Below are 27,391 nucleotides of genomic sequence, written 5' to 3'. Positions count from 1 at the left end.
CGATCGCTTCTCCTCTCCAATTTGCCGTGAAAGATTTATGACGCTTTTGAACGTTTTGTAACTCTATCGACGCCATCAATACCTGCGTACAATTTTTTTTTTTAGAATTAAAAAAACAAAATTTTATCGCGTTTTTTTTTCTTCTAAACTCGTTTCTCTCTCGATACTTTGATATATTCCCGTTTTCGCATCGCGGTTTTTGATTGCAATCATCATCACTGGTCGATCTCTCGGACAATTTCTGTGACAAACATGTATTTTACACTCTTCTTGTTATTATGTTTTTATCGTTGAATAAGTGAAAATACTTTGGTGAGGATAAAGAGCAAACAAAATGAAAGTAATAATTAAATAAAAAAGTAACATTAAGAAATCAAGGACGGAATGAAAATAAAAATAAAAGCGGTAGCGGTAGCGGTAGTAGTGTGACAGCGGCAGCTTGCACCGTAGGCCAATCGCCCACGCTTGTGTATCTAAGACCACGCTCGGTGAGCAATTCATCGAGAAATATGAAAATATACAAGACGGCACATTCCGCGGGTGTCATTGTGCTAAGAATAGAGTTTGAACGATGTCACGCGCATTGCCATCGTCGGCCGAGCTTGCACAGTGACATCACTTATTGGGCATAGCTGGCTGGCTACAGCATGCGCGAGGGACGGACTAATTGTAAGAACACCACCGCCACTCGTCTCATCGTCATTCCTCAACGATTAACCGTTTCCCATAATATTCCGCACCTTTCAGGCAATGAGCTCAGCCGACACGCACACGCGCGGATGAATACGTGGGCATTCCGGACAGTGTCGCACACGCACGCGTATGTAACGCGTTATACTCTCGACGTGTCCAATGGCACCGTCGTTGCACTTCGGTGCAGGGAGTACCAACGCTGCACGTAGGTGTCTGCGTTATTACCTCATTACCGCGTAACGATAAATATAGATCACGTTCACGTTTCCGATTTATAAACGTGCTCGCGTAGAGTAAACCTACACAACTACACGTCCGTAGACCTATGAAGCAGGCGTGCATATCCACCCTATTGGCGTGTCACTCGTTTACAACGTCGTCTCGGCTGTATAATGAATTCGCCAATAAGAGGGAATTGATAAACTTATACGTAGAAAGGGAAATACGCGGTACGTGCTCATGTAACACGTACCTACTAGCACGTAACATATCGTAGGTACGTGAGTGGTGTGCAGTATACTACAAACCGAAGCCGCGTGAACCGAGATGAGAATATAAGCAGTGACGGAATTATTCAATAATAAATATATGCCTATATGCGTAACATACGTATGTATTACATGTATTATACTCGTGTGCGTGCGCGTGTTCGTTCGCTTGTGTGGAAATACTTGGCGATGACGCGGTTGTTTGTTACAACAATAAGAGTTAAGTCGTGTATCATCCTTGGCCGCGGCATCAATGTGTTGCCGGAGGTGCCGTGATCATGCCGATGATTCACCCCGCAGACGCTTCAATCTGCTTTTTCCCGTGTCATCTCTCATCTACGGCCTGATCGTGAACGTGCCTGGACAAGAAGGAAAAGAGAGAAACCAACCAAGCTTCTCAAAATCTTATTCACACTTTCTCGCGACACGATTCCACATTTTCTTAATAATATTATTTCTCCATTTAATTTCACCATGTCACGTACTGCTATTTGCTATCGCATGTATTTTACACGTATATATACTATATAATATATATGTATATATATTGTATATTACAGATGTATTAGGTACGTATAACATACATGCGCGTACATAAATTTGTGTACTGCTTTACAGCCACCGCATGTGGTACGATGTCGGGTCGTATAATATTGTGTATTATATGTATATAATACAACAAAATTACGTAACATGTATGATAAGTATATTTCGCCGTCGGGCGGACTCTATAACTTTTGAAAGATTAGACGCACCTCCTTGTCAGCCGATCAATTATTCAATAAGTTCTTGATCCGTACCGTCGAGACGTCTAGTCTGAGCAAATTGTACATATGTACCTACGTGTGTTACGTGTAGGTACACGTTGGCACAGTGTGCATGGGCGTTTTTATCGATTGCCAACACGTGCAGGCTAGGCCGGAGGAATTCCTGTACGCCCAGAAATATGCGTTAAGAGATAACAATATTCGCTGTTAGGTCATTGCCGTTTTTCATTTTTCATTCTTTCGTTTCATCCTTTGTATTTTTCTTTCCTTTTCATTTTCTTTCTTTTTCGGCATTTTAATTAAACGAAGAGGCCATGCGGCCAGGTTTTGCCCATCTATTGAACGGGAAGAGCTACCAATGCACTGGTTCGAAATTCTCAATTTTTCCCCATCTCGAATCTACTCGTATATTCTCTAATTCAGCACCGTGACAGGGGAATTAATCTCTTCGCTGTGGTCAAAGCCGAGCAGTCATCCTCGCTAATTACACCCTGCGTTCTCGCCTATTGTTATCGACTGGCCGACCAGATTTCGAAAGTATTTTAGGTATACGTGCCTGGTGAAACTCAAATCGAACAATTTTACACTTCGTTGAGACACGTTTGCAACTTCCGACGACGCACACCGTTCGATTGACAGTCAGTACGGAAATTGGAAGATTTTCTTCATCCGTGATCACCGTCGAAAGTATAATTCGCTCGTGTTTCGAACCTTCTAGGTGCTGTATACGGTGCGCGATGGTTATCTGCAGAACATGCAGGAGGGATGAATTTAAATGAAAATATTCTCAGCCTAAGCTGTGTACCTAAGTGTGTAATTAAACTGCGGTATTTCGAAAAAGCATCTTAATACAAAATAAACAGAGAAGGTATAAAAGAAACGCTTTGAAGTTTATTTACCCTCAATATTTTTCCGTTAAATACCTACGTCAACCGCAGATCACGTTTCCCCGCAAGCTCAATGAAAACCACTGAAAGCTGGCCGGAGCCAGTATGCATGCGTGTGATACCTCCACGAGCGAACGATTCGCGGAAAAGATGAGTGTGTACCACCGGCGATGGTTTCGCTTAACCCTTTCCTCGAAATAATTTGAAATATGCAAATTACTTATACCGCGGGTGGCCCTTGGTCTGTACGGGGGTACGTAACGCACCATCGTCTGTCTTGAACCGTCAGCTAATGCGCGTAAACTCTCATCGGTAGGTATGTGGGAATGTATAACAAACATCGGTGTGCTGTACGAAATGCCGACTCGCGAGTCACACCAACGACGCCGGGTATACTTGTATTATTGGGGTAATCTAACTCGCGTGGCTCAATTCTCCGAGAGCCAATCTGACTTAATATGCAGATGCCGTACGCGGAACGAAGCGCGAGACGAGCAAGGAGAGACGGAGGCCTCATGTACGGTTGTGAGTCATGCGAACCGGGGAGAAGAGAGACGGATGCATCCGCGGATGACAAATTATTTTAACACGTGTGAAACCAGCTTAACTCGGAAACGTACGCTGGACCGAATCTACGATACCAACATCCGTGCGTGCGTGTATCCAGGGCACGACACATGCGGTCCGCGTGCACGCGTGTGTGTCTCTCCCAGTGCAGGATGATGCGCGAAACGTAGGGTCCTAAGTACGCGTAACATACCTTCCGCGGCACAACTGCCGCGTAACGTTGGTATGTGACTGCAGTGCACAGGCAGCAGGGGTTGTTGCACCAACGGCGTTCGTTCCGTTAACTTACGATCCGAGGCGCAGGTCATCGTCTGCACGAAAGTTCATTCGTTCCGTGGTTACGCCGATTTCGAGGAGGCCACAATGAGGGCTGGAACGGCCAGTCATCGCCGCTACGGTTGTACGAACCCTATACCTGCACCATATACCAGAAACAGCAGTCGACCCTGCGACGCGGGTCCGGAATCGATTCCTGGATCGTTGTTAGAGTCGTGCTTAGCTTTACATAACAATACCCGGAAGATCCTGCGCAGGAATTAGTTTTAGTATCATCTCCCCCCTTTCTCCTTCGCCGCCTTTGCTTCCCGATCCTCATACCCTCGCGGACTCCTTCTCAGGCATCCCTTTATCCTCGTCCTTTGTACCTCCTTAATCCACGCGTACAAGACCCAGGTACACGTGTGTCTCTATGTGCGTTCGATCGCGCGTCTACCTGTATTACATGCAAGTGTTTATTCGCCGGATTGCGCCGAGATACCTGACGTCGTATACCCGAAGCTCGAACTCGATTTTTTCAGCGTGTTCCATTTTCGCTGGGACAGGTTGGGTTAGGTTAGTTTCACTTTCCGAACGGAGTCCCTGCAGCCAGTTGTCGTCTGATTCACGAAGCGTGTACGTTATTATTATACAATCTATCTTACAACTCTACCGTCAACTCGCATGGCATACTATTCGGATGAGTTCAACTGATTGTGAGTGAAATCATAACCGCCTTACAATATGGTCTTACGCATTCTCGACATACATATCCATTTATAGTATTGGCAAGGATTATATACTTGAATACCATCCTCGGAGGATGCGGTTGAGTAAACGTGTTTTCATTTTATTGTTGTTATCTTTTTCTGTCTCCAGCAATGCAGGAATGTTCATGCACAGCACGGCATCAGGTTTGCAAAAACTTGAAGTATGCGCTGACAACGTTTGAACCGACGAAAAAGTCACCGGTCATACAATTTACCATTCAAAATATTCGAACTTCGCACTTTCTGAAACCATACCGTTTCCGATTTTCCAAACTGACAAATTAGCTAGATAGATAAACGACGTATGAAAATGGGTGGCTAGCATTCGGCCGAGGGCCAGGAAGCTTGGTCAACGTTGCGAAACTTCCCACACTCGTCACCCTGGGCCGGGTTCACAAAAGGCACCCGAATGATGTTCAAGTCGTAATCGGTGTTGACCTGAAGAGCGTTGATGGATACGATGTTCAGTTTATTCGCTAACTCATCCTCCTGTGTGATGCCGGTGATGGGGTTCAAGTAGCTGCACCGTGTCTTCGCCAATACGCAGACGGTAGCGTTGACGAAAAGCTGGGTTAGCTGAAAGTCGGCACATTTGAAGTTTGAGAACATGGCCTTAGCCTCGTTGACGCACTGCGCGATCTGTAAGGAAAATAATCACTGAGAATCGATACCGGTGTTTGTTGTTCCGGTTGAAAATTCTGTTATGCGCTCGATGGAGATTTTATGAAGAAGAGAGAAAGGAGGAGGTAAAAATAAGAAAGAAAATCAACGTCATTAACGGAGCTATTTGTATCTCTTGATGCATTCGCAGCAAACAAATCTCTGTGGAACATTTATTAGTACTCTATCTGTCGATTCACCTGAATAAATTATCATGGATTAAAAGGTTCCGCTTCAGGTCTTACGGTGTTCCCATCACTTTTGCGTCCGTCGACAATGACGCAGATCGACTTCCTCCGCTGCAGGTTTCGTCGGCTAAAGTGGAAGCTTGCAAAATAGTGGGAGTGGTGTTCATTGTTGTTACTCGCTGTCAATACGCTCGACGTCCCTCGAGCCTGCAATCGTCTCTGATCGATCGGTGGCGCAACCTCGTTCGCTTCCTGTTTATTTGCACTTTATTTACAGTATTTACAGTTTTCCGGGCGAAAGGTGAAAGGGAAAAAGAAAACGAACGCCGGGGAATCAGCGCGAGGATACTTGCAGCTCGTGGTGGTCGTATAATTGAGATTTACTCCTGCGGACTAAAGCGAGTCAGCGGTGCTCAATGTTTTATATTGAAAGGAGGGTGAAAAGAGCCAGACCGAAGAGGTTCAGAGGACTTTAAAATTTTCTCAGGAATTCAAACGATCAATTACCAGCATGTTCTTGTTCACTTGACGGATGCACTCCAGAAACGAACAGTAAATGACGCCCGGACTTGTGCGGGTGGATATTGAATTCGTTGCGTTCTGGAAAAAGCACATATCGTTAGTCGTATAAATTGTGAGCCGGGCAGGCGGCAAGTCCTGCGAAATTACACTTCTGGTTTCATATATGTTCAACGTCGTATACGAGGTTTGCTCGCGAACGTCGACCCTGACGGAAACGTCTTCACCCAGCCGCTAACAACGTTCGCGACGACGGACAGTCAAGTATAACTTGGACACAGACGCCTCTCATATGACATATATTCTTTCCACTTGGCAAGTCCGCGAACGAAATCAACTGGCTGCGTCAGTATTTTCGAGGGTCCTACGTAGAAGAGGAACTTCATTCAATTGGCATTGTTAAGGAACTCCAACTATCGTTGCCAGTGGTCGTGGACCCAAAACTTTTTCCTTATTCCGATCCTACCTAGCCTATCGCAAGCTCTTTCCGCACTTGCATTCTCATCTCCCGCTCGTCCTTTTGCGTTTTATTATCAGTTGAAATACAACGTGTGTAGTATTTTGGACTTGCGGCTGTTCCGAATGGTAAATACCCTCAAGTAGCTTTGGCAGTGTCCGTAATCCGTGTTGTCGAGATACGTGTCCGCGCAGGAAGCCATCGTCAGAAGCATCGGATATCCGGGGGGCTGATTGCTGGACCTGAAGAAGCACCCGTAGCAGGCATCGGTTCTGACCTCATCGTCCTTCTGCGACTCGTTGCACAGCTGATTCAACAACTGAATCGTTCTGACGCTGGAAAAACCGAGTTTTATCAGTAATGAGATGTGAAATATTCAGGGAGGCGCGGACAAAGAAACAAATCGACTCGATGGATTTTCTCGAAACGTTAAACTTGTTTGTCCCGTTTCGCTTTTCTTTATTTTTTTCAAATTTCATCAACAAAATTAACAAACAACGGCTCATCCGTACTTTGAGTATGGAGTCCAATGCCCGAAGACTTTGGCAAGCGCTTCCTGGACGAATGGCCCGGAGCTGGCTGCTCGTTGAACACCGATTAACACGAAAACCAACGCTTTGATCACTTTCATGGTTAATACCATTTCGCAAAATGCACTCATGAGAGAGAATATATCCGTTTTATACCGGGCGAGAGCTCCATGCAGGCTTCCAGGGCCGTACCCAATAATTTTCTTCTATATCACACGGTCATTCAATTTCCACGATTTTTACCAACAGCTGCAGTTTCCCTCTCACCGATTTATTCTTCTTTCACTCGTCAGTTTCGGTTTTAGTTTCAATTATTCAACCGGTGAAGCAGAAGCTGCGAATTTCGGCCATAAGTACGCGTTAATTTTCACTACCGTCGGCCACCACTAGACACGGCTCTGGGCAACGCGTTCCAGAAATCTCGTGACAGTGACAATGTGTAACAGTGCTTTGCTGCACCAGCATCCGTACCACTGACCCACCAGATAACAAGTATTATGCATTGTTTATACCCATGGGATCGGAAATGTCAGCGTGTTAATTATTGTCGGTGCACGCAGCGACAACGAAATGCATCAGAAGCCCGCGTCCGTGCGAACGCGCGATTCTGGTGACAACGGCAGCAGCGGATGCCTCTGAATATGAAATCCGCCCGATACCGTTGTAACTGATATAACAGAGAAGTATTCAGCTTTGTTAGCGCTCTTCGCCAAAGGTGTTCATAACCGTCCTGCGTGCCAGCCACAGGAGATTTAATGATTTTCATGCAACCTGCACCGTTGAGAAAAACGAGCGTGCATGCTACGTCATTTCGTGGCAGCATGGGAAACACTCGTTGACGCGTTGGATTTAGATTTCACACGCCGTCAGAATTTAGAAAAATTCGTCGATGCTTGTATAATCCCGGGTTCTCGAAATTACTTATTCACTTTGTTGAAATTATCTCACATGGGCTCGAGCTCTCGAAAATTCACTCTAATCTTGCATTGAAAATGTGTAAATAACGGAGCATTGACTCTTTAATCCTGAAATATCTCGATGTGTTTTATTGCCACACCGATTTGCAAACGGACACTATGCTCTACATTTCTTCGTCGAGAAAGACTTGTGATACGGTTTCGCAAATGCACGTATCGATGACTGATTTCCTGTTGTCGATAGCAGCGATCTCTGTGTCTTATAGTTCTGTTATCGTCGTTTATAATCTCAAATTGCTAAGTCGATGGAAACTCTGTTATTCACATGCAGCTCACTCCCGGCGTAATAACTTACAGTGAAAGTCTGCGGAGCGGTTTCCCCGTTCATTTAAGTACTATCAATAAATAGCAAAGATATTGGTACTCGCGTCGTGTAGGTGAACCAAGAAATAACGCGGGGCTTGAAACTGCAGTGAAACATGAAGAATTCGGAACAATTATCGTCGATCATTCCGCAATACAAGTTGTCGTCTACATTGTTTTGGCGCGTAATGTGTCTCTTCGTTGCGATTTACGTGTTCGCTTGAATTTCTTTAGACGTCGAAGCGATTTATGCGGTGAATTATAAGGGTCAACATAAAAAACTTGCAGTCTCCTCACAAGCCTTTTGTGATTTCATTTTCACTCGGCGTTTGATTGCAATTCGAAAAATATCTGTAGTATTACATCAGTCCGCAAGGCTAGCTCCACTCCTTGGTCGTCGTCGTTGACTCTGACTATGAGTGAGAAGCGTTATTCGGAAACTCCAACCAAGTTATATTACACCAGCAATGAAGCGTATGTAGGTAGGTACATGCCTGCAGTAGGTGTACGTGTACGTATACATGTGTAGGCATGCGTAGAGAGACGAAGGGAATCGTTTCTTCGGTGACTTTGTTGACTCGACACGATATTCAACGAGTTCTCGGACCCGTCCGAATTTTTCCACCGGATAATTTTATCGCTTTTACCACCATCCCCTCCCTCGTAAGTACCGACGAGCATACGAACGATCGAAAATAGTGGCGGAGAGCAAGTGGGGAGGCTTTTTGCGCAGTCACATATATAGGCATTCGGTTATACAGGGTACGTCTCGAATCTTCCGCGGGAAGCGTATCTCGTTTCGACGACCTCGATGCGGCGGGTTGCAATTGCGGAAATTCCAGAAATCGAGGACTTCGAGATATGCCCGCGCGTCTTTATACCGCGGACGGAATTCATTCGAACTTTTCAGAATTTTACCATCCTTTGTCAAGATGGCGCACATATCCATCTTGTCGCTTATATATACATATATATGAAATTATCCCTATGCGATTTTCCGCCCCGCTTCTCATCCGACGAGTTTTACCTCATTGCGCCGTTCTTTATCCTCAAATAGACTACACGGCATGCAGCTGCTCCGCGAGCGACGAAACCTAACGCACCTTCCGCATCCCGCCGGCTCTGATTTAAACGAATTTGTTACAAAGTACTCGGAGATTCCACGACGTCGCCGTCTTATCTCTATGAAAATAAACTTGGCTAATTTAGGCGTCTTTATACAGTCGGATGGAGAGGAGGCGAGTTACGCGACTAATCGTGAGGTAGTTGCAGAGCTTGCAAAGCTTGCAGAGCGCAGACAGGCCGACAGCTCCAAGGAGACTCTAGAACTATTCCGAAAGTTGTAACACTCGTTCGAGGCTCTACGTATGTACGTACATCAGGTGCACTTGAGTGAACTTATAAGCGACGAATTTGCCCTGCTGCCGTTGCCGCAGCCGGGATATCGTGATTGCAATTACGCTGGCGTGGGTTAAACATAGAATATGACCTATGCCGTAGTACGGCGGGAGTCTTTAAATAATTAATATACACCCAATCACGTACGTCGAGCGTACAGGAATATGGATCAATGGTTGTACTTTGCCGCATACGCGCTGCAGCAGCCGCCAAAAATCCGACGAGTTTGCGTCAGCGATGATATCGGTGCAGTTTCTCTCCTGCGGTCGAGTCCCGTGACGTCGACGGCGTCGCGTCTAAATTCTCAGATTACATAAACACAAATAATCCATGACTCACTAATTCTGGGTCGGGGATTGCACCGGGGCGACGATAGGCGTCGGCTTCGCGGCACCGTCGACGTCGACGTCGTCTTGTCTTCTTCTGTCTGGCCCGAAAATAGACAGCGACGGTGTCGTCGCTGTTGCAGGTTCCCTTATACACGACGACGTCGACGTCGACGATGCAGACGCACGTACGTACGCAAGATGCCCCAGTTTTCTCGTGGATACACATCCGCGGTCCAGCCGCCTCGAGCTCAATTAGGTGCAGAAACACGTCGCCTGCATCCGGGCCTTCCTGCCTCCCCGCCGATATCGCCCGTCGCTCGTTCCTCGCCGCGGAGAACGCGGATTTTTAAACTAAAGAAGCTTATTTATTTACGTACTTATCGCAACGCGACGCTGTCTGCCCGATGCTGTTCAGCGAGCGCAGGATAATCCTTGAGAACACGGGATTTCTTTTCTACTCGCGCATATATCTACTTGCTTCGCTTATTCGTACCTACCGTAGATTTCCATGAAGGGCTTTCCTTCTCTCGTTCTGCTTGAAAATCTGAAAACTATATCGCGGAAAAGATTTCATCGCTAATTTATTATCCTTTATTCTTTATTTTCTTTTTTATTACCGACTTCACCTTGTCGTCGTGCAGGTATAAATATGAGTGGCTGTTTTTTTTTCTTTTTATTTTTATTTTTTCCCCGTTCTCTGAGGAGATGAATCAGACCCCGACGAAAATTGTGTAGAATTTTATATACGCTCAGTCGAGCACCGCTGGTGTCGTCCCAGGAGCAATATAGACACCATGCAATAAGCGTTTACGGTAAGCATTGCAGTGAGAACTTGTGGAAATTAACAGCTGACGACTGTTGGGCTAACAAGGTACTCTCGAGCACGACTCAACGAGCAAAATTTACCAGCGTGCATAATGAATTTTCTTTAGCGGTTTCTAAGCGTTACATTAAACACGACACATACTTACAGGCTTAGTTTGTACAGCAAATGGACGTCGTAGTCTGTTAGCGGCGCGTAAAATCATCGGGAATAAAAAACATTCCTACCTCAACGATTTATTTCAGTCGCACGTAGTGTATTTGAATTTCATGACGCAACGTCGCGTCGTATCGTACGACGCAAACTTTATACATACTTATTATTCTACCGTGAATATACATGTACAGTTTACCGTCTGGAAATTTTTCGATACTCGCTGATGTATTTTCGTACGAATTGAAAGATGAGAAAAATACGCCGGTACGAGAGAAGGATCCTCGGTTCTCGGAGGCGAACCTGTTCGCTCTCGAAGCATCCCGCATGTCGCGCATCAATTAAATCGTTTTTTTGCATCGTACAAAGTCGAACCCCTGGCTGGGCTGCTCGTCTCTTGCTCCGCTAAAGATGGCTGGCTGGCTGCCGCGGGGTGGCGAATAGATGGTCGGGGCTTGAATTAGGGTAGGAGCGCAAAGGCGTGGAGCTTAATGCCCATATCACTGTGGGATGTCGACCAATTTCCGGGTACTACCACCAGCCCCCGGAGTCTTGCTAATGTACCTACACGAAATGAAAGGAAGTTGTTGTGAAACGCACCACGGGTATACCCGGATCGTGTATGCTGCTACTTCGGGGGTGTTGTTTAATTCGTTAAAAGGCCAAGGTATTTCCGCAGTCCACCTGCAGCAGCGGTAGAAGCCTGCAACGATACCGCGATCTAGACGTGCCGATTTCTCTCCGCATCTGCGTGGAGACGAGGGTGAAAAAAATCCTCTGCCGCGATTCGCGTTCCACCTCGCATTTGACTTCCTTCGCCTTTTTACTCGATTGACGTTCATCGACCCGCGGTTGATATAATTGGACGACGTTGGATGCCAGGAATATTCTTATACACGGCGCCGTATCTCTCGACCATTATGCCGCGTAACGCGTGGAATTGTCCTTCGAAGGACGAAGAAGAAACACTTTCTCCAGTCGCGAGAAACTCAAGATAGAAGAAAGAGTCGACTTGGCATTGTGTTTCGTATCGGTTGACGACGCGGTTCGTATCACGTACTCATTTTCGTCCTGCGGAGTATAACATAAAATGATATCACGGCGAAAGGATCGCTTGTACGGCGAGCGTCCTGTATCCACGCTGCCCGGATAAACGTGCAGGCAAAAGTGAGGAACGGTTTTGCCGAAATCCAATCCGAAAGTAGCGGTGTTGTCGGTACGGCCGGTGGCGGATGAGTACTTGACCAGGACTGCGTCGAGAGGTCTTGAATTACGCGTTTCATCGGTCACTGGCCTACGGGCGTTGATCACCTTCTCAAACTGAGTTTCCTCGGTCGTTTGAAGCCTGGCTTGGCTGAAAAGGGTATCGCGTGTCAGAGGCTCGTGCGTCACACGTGTGTGCACCGGCCAAAATCACATAACCGAAATTGTTGGAGTATATCCCGTGCGCCGAGGGACAAGACGTAGAGGAAAACTGCCCCAGACCGCAGGGGAAACTCTCGACCGTTCCGTGGGCGAGTTGGTGGTGAACGAGCAAAATTCCCTCTGTGGGTGTTTTGACCTCTCATCGCTCGCCCTCCGCTCCGTACCTGCAGCGTCCTCCCCGCCTTATCTCTCCGCTCCGTTTTCCACGCGGCTATTTGCGCCGGTTACACCGTCGAACAGCTCCCGCCTGCCGTACGCACGTTTCGCAAATTTTGCCATTCAACGTTCTCAATCTCTTTCTCCTCTATACCTACGTCGAACCGCCTGCATGTCGGAAAAAAAAAACTCAGTCTCCGCTCCTCACCCTGCAGTCTGCGACATCTCGATCCGGATCGATGGCTGTAAGCTCCCCCAGCAATCTGCGCCCTTACGCCCACCGCTACGTGAGCAACATCATCGGCTCTTTCTCATATTCGCTCGCTCGTTCGCTCGTCGGTTCGTCTGCTCGGGTGGTGCAGGGTATTAATCTCGGCGGGAACGTACAGCGCGTGGATCAGTGATAAATGAGCAGACCTCAGGGATCTTATCTTGTAATTGGAACGCACCTAGCGGTGGCGGACCGGCTCAATCGAACTCGATCGAACCCGGTTGAACGGCGGGGTGCGGACATCTGCGGTAGGTAAACACACCCTTCTTCGCCTCATCCGTCCCTGTGTTTCCGTTATCCCGCCACCCTATCTCCCGACGTAATGGGCAACGAAGAAGGGCGAGTTTTCATCAACCGCCACCTACCGCTGAGCCGCGGCGTTTCCCCCGGTTGTTCGCAGGCGCAAGGTCGACTACCCGCAACCCTTCTCCCTTCGCTTCTTTCGATTCGCTTCGCTGGTCACACCAACCAGAAATAGTGGTTGTTTGCGTCCGAATCTTCTTTCTTTGCTCGCCGGGCGATACGATCGTCGCGGCTGATGAGCGGGAAAACCGCGGGAAAAACAGCGTTGTTAAACGCGTCTGCCGTGGTACGAAGCGTGAAGAGGTGATACGGGGGAGAAGGAGAAATACCGGCAGCTCCGTAAGCCGGAAATGGAAATCTGTTTTGGTGATAAAAATCAGTTGCCTAAGCGAAGTGGGCCAAGTCGGTTCTCTGACACCTTCGGCCTCCCCCGCCTCGGCTATATTGGACTCAGGGGTGCGATCTCTGGGCCACATTATCGTTATCCTGATGGATATTGGCCGGACCTATTGACGCGCTCCTCGGATCTAGAACGCAAGCTGTCCCTGCAAAGCGACCGGCTCCACCTACCAGACCGCTCCGAGGTGCCTACCCCGAAACGCATGCCATCCCGTCTCACGCCGATATTTTGTCCCACGCAACGCACCCTGTATACCTACCGCGGCATAGGGCACGACCCATCTCCGTTAGTATTTCACTCACCGTGCACGCCATGTGGGCCTTCGATTCCCCCTCTGCACCATCGCCACGTGCCAGAGAGGAGATACGTGACACATTCTCCGCGCGTTATGTCGCAAACGTTACTGTGCTTCTGTCTTCTGTTATAAGGGTGGCTATGCTCTACCGCCTTTACCTGACCTCGTAACTTATTTATCCTCGCCGTTACTCGGCTGACCCGTTCCTTGCATCTGTTTTCGCAATTTTTCTTTTTTTTCTCTCTTCTTTTTCTTTCAACCCTTCCAAGAAGACGTGTATGGGGGGGGGGGAGGGTTGTTCACATGCCTTATACGTATGTACGTTATCCACCACTCTCTCCGCTAGTGGATAAGAGACTCCAGGTTTAACGCGGAGGGTGGAGAATTCGGAACGAGGAAGACATTCCGTTAGAATTCAGGAATCTGCAGTTCTCCGGAATATTACGTTACAAAGTCTCCGGTTTGCAAGGGTGCGAGGAAGACGGTGGCGTGCAGGGATATCCAGGAAAGGAGAAAAGGGTGCGGGAGATGAGGAGAAGGGGGAAAATTTGGTCGAGGCATCCACCCACTTGAAACATACAGCGTCGCAGCTACTCTCCGTGCTGCTACAAGACTAACCCCCTTGCATGCAAGGGAGATGACAAAACTCGGTCGTGGTTAACTGGAACTCGAGTGAATATCAGAGTGGAATTCGCCGGAGACACGAACTGGGTCGGGGGAGAAGGAGGCCGAAGCCGATATGACTAGGAGCACATAACAGTAACAATAACAATAACGGCTTTGTACGTCCTTTTTGTGCGTTGGGTCGGAACGCGAGAGCGTCCACATTCGAGCCTCAAACTTCACGTCGGCGCGTTGGCAAACCCGGTGGACTTCGCCGCAGCTTTATACCAGCCGGAATGCGACAAGATTCGCCCGAGAAGCGAGATTTGAGAATATATATAGAGTCTGGCTCCCGTATAAATATGTCCTCCGTAAACTTTGACTTCGTTTTCGCACGCGAGGAGGGCATTGTGCGTGGAGAGAGGGAGAGAAGGAGAGGAGGAAGCGGAAGAACGGGGACGGGAGAATTGAGGACCGCAAGAGGACGTTACTCAGGGCGCCACTGTGCCATTGTGAGAGGGTTGTGTACGACCCTTGAGCCGAGGCAATAGGTGGGTTTAATTCCGTTAAGAGCACTCGCCAGATATCAAGGCAACCCTGTTGCGGTAAATTATTGCGATTCTTTGGTCACTTTACAAAGAGGGGTTGAGCTCAGATTTTTATTCCGTTTCATTTTTATCCACTTTCCCTCCATCCGGCTTCGGTCAAGGTTGAACGGGCCTGCGGATGACCTCTGGTCCAGGCGCCAAATCCACCCAAACCCCGAGGCTTACATCTACTCCGAGACTCACAACGTCTCTCGCGGAAGAGTCCGGAGCACGCGTTACATCCGTTTTATGCAATATACATCGGGTGGAAGGGCGCGCATTCAGGTGCTAAAGATGGAGGACGACGAAGCTCCGAGGATTCGGGGGTGAAACTGGCGGAAAAATTTAAGCGCCGAGTAACATCGTGTTTCTTTTACTCCTCTTGTTTGCAAGCGCGTTCCGCCCCGCGAGCTTATAGAGGGAATCGACGCGATGGGCATATAAGCTATTTCGATGTATCTCCACAAATTTCTAAAAGCATCGTACGTGGGTCTGCGAGAGCCCCTTAAACTTTAATCACGTCAAAGGATCCCCTGATTTAAGCCACTCTTTTCTCCATTTATATAGGTCGATAAAGAGATCACAGTCTTTATAGTGTAACTATTTTACCCGTTTCTCTCTGCCTTGCGACTCACGACGCGCTTTGTCTCTTGAACTTTTTAGTCTACAACATGCTCCAGAATCGGGCCAATAATCGTCCGTCTAATCCGTATAGCGAATAACCGATCTCGCGAGTTTAATGCAAATCGTTCGTGAAGCTAATTTAACTTCAGGTGACGCAATCCTGGGACAGAACCGTTATGTTCGAAACCCGTACGATACGAGGTCTACCTGCCGATAACCACCTATTAAATAAATAATCCTGGTGAGTGTTTATGGGACGCGAGGAAACGCTCGCCGTGCGTGCCAACTAATCCAACCCTCGTGCATTATAGGTACTGCAAAAGGGTCGTGTGAGCTGAAGCTTCGAGTGGTCGAAAAAGTAGAGAAAAATAAATGAAACAAAATATGGTTAGCAAAAAATGGGCGGAAATATAATTGAATACAAAAATTACCTGCAGCTCGCCCGACACAAAAACTAGATCACGATTGACATCAGATCCGCCCGTTCCTTGTAATTCCAATCCGCCACGCCTCCCGCTCTCTTTCTAATACCCTCCGTTAACGCATGCGAAAAAATAGCTGAGAGGTATCGGGTGCAGTTGGAACAACGCACAAAGTGGTAGAAATCTTCCCGATAATGTGCACTTCGCAACATGACTCGTTTTCATATCGCAATCAGCGCGGAAGTTTTCATACAGCATTAACGACACGGATCGTATTTAAATATGATTTCTATTCAGCGATACTATACCCTTGCATCGAGATCCATTCTCATTTTTCGTCGCATCGCCCGAAGGCTATCGAAAGCAAGCACAGTCGGAAGCAAGATCGGGCGTCGGTGAACCGATGCAGAAGAATATGTCCCGTTGCATACGCGTCACGTCCGTTTGCGATAGGTACATTTTATGTAAAAAGCGCGAAGAAACCGTGCGACGCGCCGCGGCTAGGCTGCATTGCTTGCCCAGGCGCGGGAAGCGATTTTTCGTTTCGAATACCCTCGGGACCGGAAAAGTCTTCCCGCGTGTCCTTAGAGCAGTCCTTCGACGGTTTCATTTTTACTTTTCAAAGATCCCTATCTTAACGACGCGTTAAACGACACTTGCTTCCAGCTACCCTGCTCTCTACCCCTCGATTTATTCTTATTTATCCGACTCGCGATCTTCAGCCTTTCCCACTGATCGAACCTCGCCGTGCCTCGCGACTACCAACGACCTCAGAATTACAAAACCACCCTTCTTTCGTCTCCCCGATTCCACCCCCAGCCCCGTTTTGCCTCACAATTTCAGCAGTCACCAGGTCCAAAACGACTAAACGACTGATGAGCAATTTTTATTCAAATGTATTCAATGTCGTCGCAGCCTACGTCAGCCTCTGACGTTAAGACATTACGCATGTACCGGGTGTGATCTCGAGCCCGCCTCGCGGTACTTTTTATATTACCGTAAGGATCTGGATGCTGAACTCTTCGCAGGATAGGATTCGTTGTACACCTGTGACTAAATTCACCGATAATCGGAAGACGGTGTTTTGTACATGGATGGAATTGGCTCGCGATAAAAAATCCAGTTTTTTTAATCACTCGAAGGAATAATATTTCCTTCCATAAGTCTGGGAACTCGAATGTTGCAGAAACGGTGTGTGACAAATTTAAGGTGACGCGTCAATGACAGTCCAAACGTTACACGAAGTATTTCAATGCCTGCGTACAGAACCAATATCGATGAACCTACTGAATAAAATCGATCAAAACAAGCTGGAAAATACTGACTTCGCGAACCTTTGGTGATAGTCCGAATTTCACATTCATCAAAAAAGTTTGGAATTTCATTTATACACATGTATACCACCTTGATGAAACTGAGGCCAATGTATTATTTCACTTCTTATTGTTAGCTTTATCCTATGTCCCAAACTTCCCGGAAGCTCAACTGTCAAGCACATTTTGTGAGTCACATATTATCCATAAGAGTCTACGATGATTTCTGATTCTTTCAAACACGAAAGTAAAGCTTCATCGCCGGAGCTTCTGCATGACTGAATGAAAAAATTTCGATAAGTCTTTCCTTCATGGGGTCGCGTATCACAAACCTCAATCTCGAAAACTCTTCAAATGTATCGAGGGGTGTTTACCCCACATACAAGGTGCAGCAGCGATAATATATATAAGTTCGTGTGAAGGCATGCATATGTATTAAGAATATATCGATCCACGCGTGGCGTTGCTCGATCAAGAATGTCAGGGAATTTGGATCCGTCATCAGTCGGAGGCGTTAATCGTACCGGGTCACGAGACAAAACATACCCCTGCTGATATATATATTTTTTCAAGAGTTAAATCCAGGTCCCTACATCTGGCCTTTGAGAAATCGCGAGAGTCTAGATGGTCCGAGAACTAGGAGGGGAGCTAATGCGAGTAGTACGTGCAGGTGAGAGTAGGTGTAATAAAACGAAGTTTCGTCCGTGGAACAAATGAAACCGCGAAGGATAATGAGCAAAACAAACGACCCAAGCAAAACAAAACACACCCTTTTTTTTCACCCCCTGTAGCCTACACCGGCTGACCGAGCCTCCCGTTCTTCTCGTTCTTCTTCTTGCCCGATGACGACGCCGCCGTCGGATAGCTGCTGCAGGTTCGCCTTTGCCAAGCTGCTGCTGCAGGGGCCGCGGCGGTGTCGAGCCGCGGGGTTCGCGCCGGGGGGGAAATACATATACGAAAGGCTGAGAGGGCGCGGAGTCGCTTGAGAAAAATGGGGGCGAGTTTTACCGCGCTTTCCCGTCCGATTCCCACCCCGAAACGCTTCCCACCCCCGTCGCACCCCGCGGCATCCCCTCCTGCCAAGCGCCGGTGCCGGGGCGCCCCGAAAGGGAAACTGGATCAATACTCTTGCACTCAGACGACGCAGGGCCGAGCTGAACGCTCCACGTGCCACGTCGCATGGTTTCGCACTCTTCGTGCAAGAAGGCCAACGATTCCTCGCCAGGGTGCAGGGGGAGCCTGTTTCTTGAAACGGTGAAAACTTTGGTGCAGATATCGGCACCCAAGCCGCTGCAGCGACGGAATCGGGTCAGGGGGAGATTGCTCGTTTAATTGTAAGTGGCGAGGCGCGCGTGACTTTTCTGCAGCAAATGCAGGCGATGTGTGATTTTTTTTTACGTCCGTGTCGCTTTACAGCCACCGCGGGTTCCGAACCGTTCTGCGCAGCTTTTTACGCGGTATTTGACGACTAGTCGATTCGGCCACGTGTATACGTGACTCGTAGAAATTTGACCTTACCCTCGATTTTCCTCATGTGCGTGTGCCTGCCACTCGTTTCGGGCTATTTTTGTTCCGAGGAGGGAACGCGAGGACTACCCCTTGTACGCGTTGTATATCCGCTGCTCACTCGGGCATCTGGGTAACATGCGTCAATCAGGAGCAGGGAAACAGGAGAAGTGGGCCGAATGATGTTGAAACAAAAAGAAAGAAAGGGTGAGCGGGTTAGTTCCAGTAGGAGTTCTGCATTAGCGGTCCTGACAGATTTTTCCGGGCTTTGGCCAGCCTCCGTCATGTCGTAGCCTCGGTTGGCGGGATTTGAAGATTCTTACGGTGGCTCCGCAAATTCGACTTGGGGGATGAGGGGCTGGACTTTGATACTTGGAAAGTTCTTCCGAAGATCCTCTCGTAGTTTCCCCGGTGCAACAACACCGTCAGACGTCAACGAGATCACCAGACTTTTGGGCCTAAATCCGCGACGACGTGCCGAGTCACGAATTTATAATCTGGTATAACAAACTGAACGCGAAGTAGCCCCCGCGACTTCACTTTCCAAGTATCTAGATACACGCACTTCGAACAGGGATTCTGAACTTTTATCAGCCTCTGAGCAAAGTTTCCTCGAGGTTTTTGGAATGTCTTATACCTTAATTGTGTGTGTATAGCTCGGGGTATTGTTATATGAAGGCATAATTTTGTCTCTCCACTTTGTCCGTGCGACTCTTGTGCGACGTTCAACTTTGCGGCCTGTAATAAATCCCAAATAAGGTCGACCCGGCATTAAAGTGAACTCCTGAAATACGTCCACTCCCAGAATCAGTCTCTGCAGGCGCGTGTCGCGAAGGGCCACCGCGTTTCGGTACGTCACTGCCGGTTTCCTCCCCTGCGTGGGAGTGCTCGCGTGACGTAGTCGAGTGGGGGCGGATGACGTCACCGGTCGATACACCTTCTCGAGTACTACGCGCACCCAACCTGCCCCGATTCCCTCTCGTGTACCTACATCTCGTTGCTGCTCCGGTGCGAGGCTCTCGTGGGTGCAGCCTTCTGCTGTGGTTTTACCCAACGCAGCGTAATGAGGGCAAGAAAAGAAGACAAGGCTTGTGTACGAGGGAGGAAACGCGCGACCAGAGATTCCGCCGAACGGGAGGATCGTTGAAAATTAAGGTGGGCGGAATGGCTAAACTTATTCAGCCGCACATCTCGATGATCTCGGTTACTGTCAGGACTTGGAAAGTGTCAAACCGGATGGCGGATGCTCCGTTCTAATCCCAACGAAACCTTTATCCTGGAGCATTCGCATCTGTGATCGTCACAACGATGACTTAACAGGTGGCATTACAAAAACGACGTCGCACACCGAAGAAGAGGGTGATAGAGATCACAGAGAAAACAGTAGATGTCGAAGAACAACCTGGTTTTTTTATATTTTTACGTAAGAAATATTCGCACTAAAGAAGCGTTCTCGTTTTGGATGTACGCATGTGTAAAGGTATAAGGTAAACGTCTAGGATATGGTTCATCGTGGACTGTAAGTCGCATGTCGCCGAATGGAAGAAGCGTCGCGTGCCAAGTCGCGAAATCTGGGGAACACTTGACAACCAGTGAGGTCAATTCTAACGGCCACTTTAGTTATTTATGGGGGCGTTTCACAGCCGATTACCAAGGATGCGCATGAAAGAAGCACCCGGAGCTCGGGCGTAACTCACCGGAAAACTGCAAGGACTTCGATTGTTCGTTGGCCAAATTTTGCAGCCTTTTGGCCAATAACCAGGAATATCTTCTTTTTTTTTTATATCCGATTCAAGAAAAGATGAGGAATCGACGAACAAGGAAACATTAAGCGGTGGAATAAAATATCACCAATTTATCACCAAAATATTACCAAGGAGGTAGGCGACTCTTTCCCAAATTTCACTTGCATTGCCGGAAGCTTTATTTAAAAGTATTTATTTTTCACGCACACCTCACGGCGTGCCGAAATCATCCTTCAGGCCTCACCCTCTGCCGATCGTATCCACCATGGTTCAGAGATCTCGCGCCATCGCCTTCCGCCATGTTGCAATTGCGAACGCGTCACACATACCTCGTCGTCTTCATTCCCAGCCTCAGTTGCGACGGAGAAAATTTCAGCTGTTAACGGAGTTGATCGAGATGCCGTCGCGTTGGAAGACCGCTTCCGATCGTTCGGAACTCTTTAAGAATTGCGCCTCGTACCGCAAGAATGAACGCATTGAAAATCAAATCTGCAATAAAGATGGGATATAAGGTACGTGCGATGAGGGGTGAAGGAGGGCGAAAGAAGGGCGTGCCGCGCGTGGCATGAGATAAGAAAGGAGGACTCCCAGCTGGTAGGTGGATGCCTTATATACAGGGTCGAAGTAGGTATGGGTTCGGCCCACGAGGTATAAGCGAGTGTAGAGCGACGCGTCGAACCGCGGCAGTTTCTTATGGGGTGTCGTACCCGCGGCTTTAATCCAGAGATATATACTGGCGAGGCAAGGCCAGGCATAAAATATAAATTGGGATTTTTAGGGTCAGTAAAGGATAGATGATCCATTTCTGTATAACCTTCGCATAAGCTCGTAATTGGACGTAAAACTTGTTTTTCATGATTGACAACGATATACGCACCATTGAGATTGCCGAGGCTGACCAATACCTAGGCGATCGCGCTATCATTATTTTCCACCATTATTATACGGACCGTAAAATCCGGGGGGAACCGCCTGTTGTGTTCCGTCGCGTTTATTGCAAATCATTTTATTCCTACAGTTTAGAAGAGATCGCCGAGAGCGAGGTATCTTTGATCGTTATCTATCCGAAGTCGAGGCAAGATCGAAGGAGAAGCTTATTTACCCGAGAAGCGACAACCCGATAGCGATCCCCCATTATACTTGTAGAACCGTATCATTCCCGGAGTGTAGGCATGATCGCTCTTCCGATTCGCGAAGTTCGATTCGCTGGTAAGCAGGAACAAAATAGCTGCATAATTGACCGGATGCCGAAGCCAGGCGTGGTAGTGTGGCATGCTTTTTATCGATGATCGTAACAACCAGCTATTACCATTTATAAATGTTCCATATACTCGCTGGCTGTACCTGCAGCACCATTGGCCAATCAATTCCACAGCCATGCTGCTAACGGCGAAGGATTGACGAGGACTGCAGAGGCATCGACATGCAATTCTCTAATCAAGACTGACGTTGTTCAGAGATCCGACTAGCCTTTCAATGCTAAATGTCAATTTGCCACGAATGGCCTGCGCGCAACGCGATTCGCCAGAATCGGACGTTTATAATTCACTCTTGATCGTACTCCACCGGGGTATAAACTTACACCGTCAGTTATCCACCGTGCACAACAATTTTTCTTGTTCGTAGCTCGCATCGCTTTCAGCGATTGTACGTGCAAACTAACAACGAATAAGGCGTTAGTTGAAAAAGTGAAACCGCTGTTTTAAACCAGTCCAATGGAACTAGTTTATACACCCGATGGTTGTTCAGACCTTACAGAAATGGGATTTGGGACGTTCTTCATAGAGGGTTTAAAGTCGAGGAAAGATACCAGTACCATATACCTTTACCAAAAGAAACGGTGCAGCGACGTTGAACGTTTCTTCTGGAAGAGCACGGTTAAGTTGGACCAACTAAAAAGTAGAATAGAATGTTTAGAGGAATCTTTTCTCGCAAAGACACCGAGTTTGAAAAAGCTCAGTACTTCGGGTATACAACCTCTACTACACTCCCCTCGCCCCTTCTCTCTTCTCCTGCCGTGACCGTAGCGAAGTGTTCCATTACTGCCGGTGAAACGATGGGAAACTTTGCGAGGTTTATTGCTAGAAGCAATACTGTGTAGCTGTGGGGTATGCTCACATACCGCGTGCCGTATCACGTGAACTTATGAAACTGAGGGACGGTCGAGGATGCTCCCAGAGCATCGTTTTGTTTACGAGGAGCCTTCCTCGACGCCCGCTTGACAATGATTATCACTAAATGGCGTCCGAAAAGTTCTTCCATGTGCCTCCGCTCTATTTTTGGATTTGCCAAGACTAGAAGGCAGGCCCGAACGATCCAGCCATGGTAAAGAAGTTTTCGCGAGAACCTCGCAAACTCGCTGCTTCGTTCGATCACGTGGTGTGTGAAATCCTATAGCGTTCAGTTATGGTTATCGGTCAATTGCCTCGGTAGCGGGAAATACTTTGTGTAATGTATTGCTTACGGGCAAATGTGCCGTACTGTACCGCGTAGTGTGAAGCAATCAATTGAGAATACACAAAGAATCGGTTATCGCGGTAGAGTTATAGATAAATATTTATCGTCGTTGTCCATCGGAGGTTGAAATCCGTCGAAACTAGTTACGGCTCATCACGGTCGGGGCCATCACATTTATACGTGCAAAAATAAACGAATGAAATTACAATCAGGTTGAATCCACTTTCGAGCGGTCATTAGTAGACTGGGAGGGAAGAGCGCGCGCACCATGACTAGTTCTATAAATAAAATCTGTTGTGATATGTCTAGACAGCTGTTATGTAAAATGTCGCGAGGTCGTTACCAATTCGGCTCTGTGCTAAATTAAATCGAAACTGATTCGTCCAAGTGTTTAACGTGGGAGAGCCGATCAGGGTGTCGTCGGTGAACGAAAGTTACTAACGACAGGCGAACAGTGACGGGTGACGCGAGTAAGGTAAAAACTCGAGGACTTATTCTAGTCGCACTTCGATTGACAACGGTCGAACTAAATCCGGATTCGACAAGAATGTCGACTCTCGTCTCGCGTCGGTGGTTATAACAAGAGAGACGTGCATATCGGGTGCAATGTGAAGACTTTGAAGCAGTTTATAATTCTCCATGAACTTACGAGTTGACAGAATTTCAGAAGTAACTTTGACGCTTTGAAGATTATAGAACTAGATTTTAAAGTCAACCGATGGCTGGAGAGCGGGTGAATTCGATTTATCAGAGTTAAATAGAACGCGGAGCGAACCGGAATCGAATCGACGCGAGTTCATAAATGCTGGAAACGAGTTACTGGGCGTTCAATGCAGAGCGCTAACTGTGCTCCGTTGAAATAGGACGCAATCCAGGTATCTCAGATCGCATTTAATCAGCACCCGTCATAGGGACGTATAAGTATGCATACATCCAGACGTACGACTGTGTTTAATAATGTTTCAATTCACCGGGAGAGCTAGAACTAAATACACGTATGCGCGTCTCGTTGTGCCTCACAATTATATCGCGTTAATGGTACAGCAGTTCCTCCTCCTCCCCCTCCCCAACTCCCCTCCTCGTGTCCCTCTTTCTTTGTACCGCAGCAACAATCAGGATTGTATAATATAAATTAGAATAAGAACAAAGATTAAGTGGAGAATGGCGTAATTTTTTATCGCCTACTGATTGCCAGCGTTGTACCCTGTAGGAGCTTGGAGGGTGACATTGAGGCGTGGCGTAATTTTTTGATGAAATGTCTGTCAACCCCGCGGGACAAGAAAATACGATCGATGAGATTGCGGCACGTAAAACAACAACAAAAAAAAAGGTAACCGTAAAAAATAAATAAAAATAAAAACACCACTAAAAGCCGGAGTGACTTGCACCGAATAGGCAATCAACCACCTGAAATTCTCATACGTCGGAGGTCAGATCGGGTCATTTTGGGGTTGACATCAAAGCACACCGCGCCGATATGGTAATGGTGACCGCCTTCTGGCGTCCCTTGCCAAAAATATCCGGATACCCCTGGAGCGAATCGAATTTGACCGTAACAAAGCGATGTAGAAACCGCTGACAATAAGTATAGTCTATTAAGTACAAGTGAACCCATTATTATGTCGGTCAACATTCTTGTCAATCAGACCGTATCGACTTTCTATGTATACGTACCTGTATTATACATATATTTTTTTTTAAATCTCATCAAAGCGCACAGTAATTCGAATTCAGTGTATTAGAGCAAAAGAGGTGAGAGGTGAAGATCGAGGAAAGACGGAAAAGGTGTTGAAAGAAAAAGGCGGGCACCGGCCGAAAGGAAAAGAAGAAGTCGGGCAGAAAAGGAGAAAAATAAAAATGAAAGCGAATGGCAAGCGGGGAAAGGAAACTCTGGTACGGGAAGCGGGGCGTGAATTAGCCACAAAGGGTCGCCGAAAATATTATGAATGCGCTCAACGGCAAAAGAAATGAAATTTGCTTATGAATGGCGGTGATTAGGGTTAATGCTGCGGTGTTAGGCAACGCATTGTGCGCTCGTTTTGTGCGCACGGTTGAAGGGCATTGTGATTACACAATCGTTCCTATGTACGATCGGGTCTGTCGTTCTCGCGTTCGTAAAAGAAAATTATTAAACGCGACAGCGTTGAAATGCGCCGCGAGGATTCAACAATTTTAATTATTTTCATCGGTCTGCCAATGGCTGATATTAAATATCGATCTAAGCGCGAAGAGAACGAGAGAGAGATCGTCTGGTCTATCACTCCGTTTCACCAGGGTGACGAATTCACATCATGCGTTTTACATTCCACTTTACGAACATGGATTTTCGTCTGTGTGAACGACAAGGGAACAGGGAAACATAAGTATCATTGTACTGCGAATACACTCAAACGATGATGTAGGAACGGGTCAAACGTTTTCTACACAAAGGAGATCAGAATTCAACACTTGGGCAAACAACCGTACCTGTATGGTTGTGCAAATAACCCGTTTCTCATTTCACCACTAGCCGTGCTCCGTACAGGGAAGAGAAAAAGAAAAACTGGATCCCTGCTATAATAACGAGCCGCGAAGAGGAAGAGGAGGACTGAAGAAACGAGGGGGTGGAAAAACCGAGTAAGCGTGCCGTGAAAACCAATTAAATAATTACGAGGGCCGCGAATAAACACGCGGCGGGCGCAACCCGGCCTCGAGTATCGTCCCAACGCCTGCAGGAGAGGGTTGCGAGGGTCGAACTTGTACTCGCAAGTACACGCGCGGTTCGCTTCCACACGAGTCGGAACTTGCTTCGGACTTCAAAGGACCTGCCGATGAATATACAGGGAGTTATAATTATCGCGAGGTGCGACAGAGGAGGAAGGACAGCCGATCAAAGGTCGGCGCTCATTCTCAATTTATGTGCCGGTTCGCGAAAGGTCCCGGATTAACCTAAACGACGACGTAGAATTAAAGCCAACTGATTAACAGCTATGGAAAATGCGCTGCTCGCGACATTTTTAGCATCGAATATCACCACCATCGCTGTGTTAAAATTTTTATTCCATAAACATCGAAGAAGGATCGCGTGATTTATATACGTATAACCATAAATGTGTACTACACGCATAGTTGGAGTGTCGCTGCAAAGAGGTGTACAGGATTAATTTGCATTTGAAGAGGACAAATAAAACGCTGTGGGCTCGACACGCTTCGACGATGATTGAATATCGCGTAAAAAAACTCCGACGTTTGCACAACGCACGGCTATCCAACGAATTGAACAAACCTAATTTCGTTTCTAATCAATCTTAACGTCATCCAGCGACAGTTCGGGGTCGTACGCTGTGCAGGACATCGTTTTAAACTCTGGCCGGGTGGCCGAGCTGCTGTATATAACTCGGACATCACGATAATTGAGTTAACTTTTAAAAAGTTTCGCTGCAATTCGCTGATTCTGTCATCGTAAGTCTTGTAGACAGCATTCTACTCGCAACAAAGAAATCATCACCGTTGATTCGCAAGATTTCTTGGCACCGAAAACCTTACACTCAATGCTCCTCATTTTCATTCGAGTCGAGGAATCATTAAACTTGTAGCAAAGAATCTCGTATCGACCCCCAGCTGCAGATTCCACTACTGATGGCGCAACTGACCATAAAATCGAAAGAACCAGCCGAGTTCCGGACTAGTCAGCGTATCCTCGACCTTCTCGGTGTTTGTGGAGAGCCTAAGTTAATATGTATCGAGAGGGAGAGTCCGGTCCCTCAGCGAAACAGAGACGAAGAAATTGTATTTAAGGTCGGTCGCGCTCTGCGGGTGATTCCAAAAAGCAGCATAGCCGTGGAACTGGCTGAAAGATAAGAGGAGCGAGGCGTACGTGCAAGCCAGCAGCGCTGGAACAGTGCGTGAGAACGCGAGAGCGTGGCAGAGGATAAGCCCGAGACGAATGACTCAGTCACGTGGGCTTACAACTCGCGGATATGTACCTACCCTGCATCGGGGAGAAGAAAGACGGATTACCGCTGTACAGGGAAGCAGGGTAGCTGCCGAGGAAACTCTGGTACATCAACTCCGAGTGGTGGCAAGACCACTCCTGTTGTTTCATCTCCCCACACCGCCATCCCCCACGTAACCGCAAATTCAAATTTAATTGAATTCTCAAGTTTAAAATCCCCCCTCACCTCGGGACTTCTTACTCTCGACGCGTGAGTCTTTGCAATTATTTACGACTCTGCTCGTAAAGTTCGCACAAGTTGAACACGTGCCTCTATATTTAAATAAAATCAAGACGCATACGAGAGTGGTCAATCACTGTCGCATATCTTTGAATTATACCCTTAAGGGAACCAGTGCGAGGTTACCGATGTAAAGAGTCACGTTATACAAACGGAAATTTGGACATCCTGAACACGTCTCACTTAATCTATGATCAACGATTGAAGGTAACTGCGTGATAAATGTGAAAAAATCATCATTTTTCGACAATGTCATTTGGTTAGGTTGCAACTGCCGGAGCTTCCAGCCTGAAAAAGTTCTTAATC

The 27,391-nt window shown here is 47.3% G+C and overlaps 2 protein-coding genes across 4 annotated transcripts in view; one reads left to right on the top strand and one right to left on the bottom strand.

Annotated features, from left to right (window-relative positions):
- Window positions 1-27,391, top strand: part of LOC124184663 (3-phosphoinositide-dependent protein kinase 1) — a 335,224-nt gene that overhangs the window by 13,193 nt on the left and 294,640 nt on the right. The window lies entirely within an intron of this gene.
- LOC124184668 lies at window positions 4,497-7,195 on the bottom strand. Of its 3 annotated transcripts, XM_046574648.1 has the most exons (5): window positions 6,764-7,195; window positions 6,388-6,586; window positions 5,783-5,875; window positions 5,333-5,527; window positions 4,497-5,066 (listed from the first exon to the last, which is right to left on the bottom strand). In XM_046574648.1, exons 1-5 carry the CDS (start codon window positions 6,910-6,912, stop codon window positions 4,746-4,748), a joined length of 957 nt encoding a protein of 318 aa, XP_046430604.1. In that variant the 5' UTR covers window positions 6,913-7,195; the 3' UTR covers window positions 4,497-4,745. The 3 variants fall into 3 exon arrangements, 2 of the variants coding, with proteins under 2 accessions (XP_046430604.1, XP_046430605.1); XM_046574649.1 differs by lacking the exon at window positions 5,333-5,527; XR_006871233.1 differs by lacking the exons at window positions 5,783-5,875; window positions 6,388-6,586; window positions 6,764-7,195 and having other exon boundaries at window positions 4,935-5,066; window positions 5,288-5,753.

Source organism: Neodiprion fabricii, chromosome 6 (genome assembly GCF_021155785.1).
Source record: "Neodiprion fabricii isolate iyNeoFabr1 chromosome 6, iyNeoFabr1.1, whole genome shotgun sequence".
Classification (NCBI taxonomy): Eukaryota; Metazoa; Arthropoda; class Insecta; order Hymenoptera; family Diprionidae; genus Neodiprion; species Neodiprion fabricii.
The sequence above is the reverse complement of the archived record's forward strand: the minus strand, read 5'-3'. Positions and strand labels throughout refer to the sequence as shown.

Excerpts from the sequence above, each read along its gene's own strand:
- LOC124184668 (XM_046574648.1), bottom strand. The coding sequence starts at position 6,912 with ATGAGTGCATTTTGCGAAATGGTATTAACCATGAAAGTGATCAAAGCG. Across the intron at positions 5,876-6,387 it reads ACTGCCAAAGCTACTTGAGG|AACGCAACGAATTCAATATC; the intron begins GTATTTACCATT and ends TGCTTTTTCCAG. Across the intron at positions 5,528-5,782 it reads AAGTGAACAAGAACATGCTG|GAAGCGAACGAGGTTGCGCC; the intron begins GTAATTGATCGT and ends GCAAATAAACAG.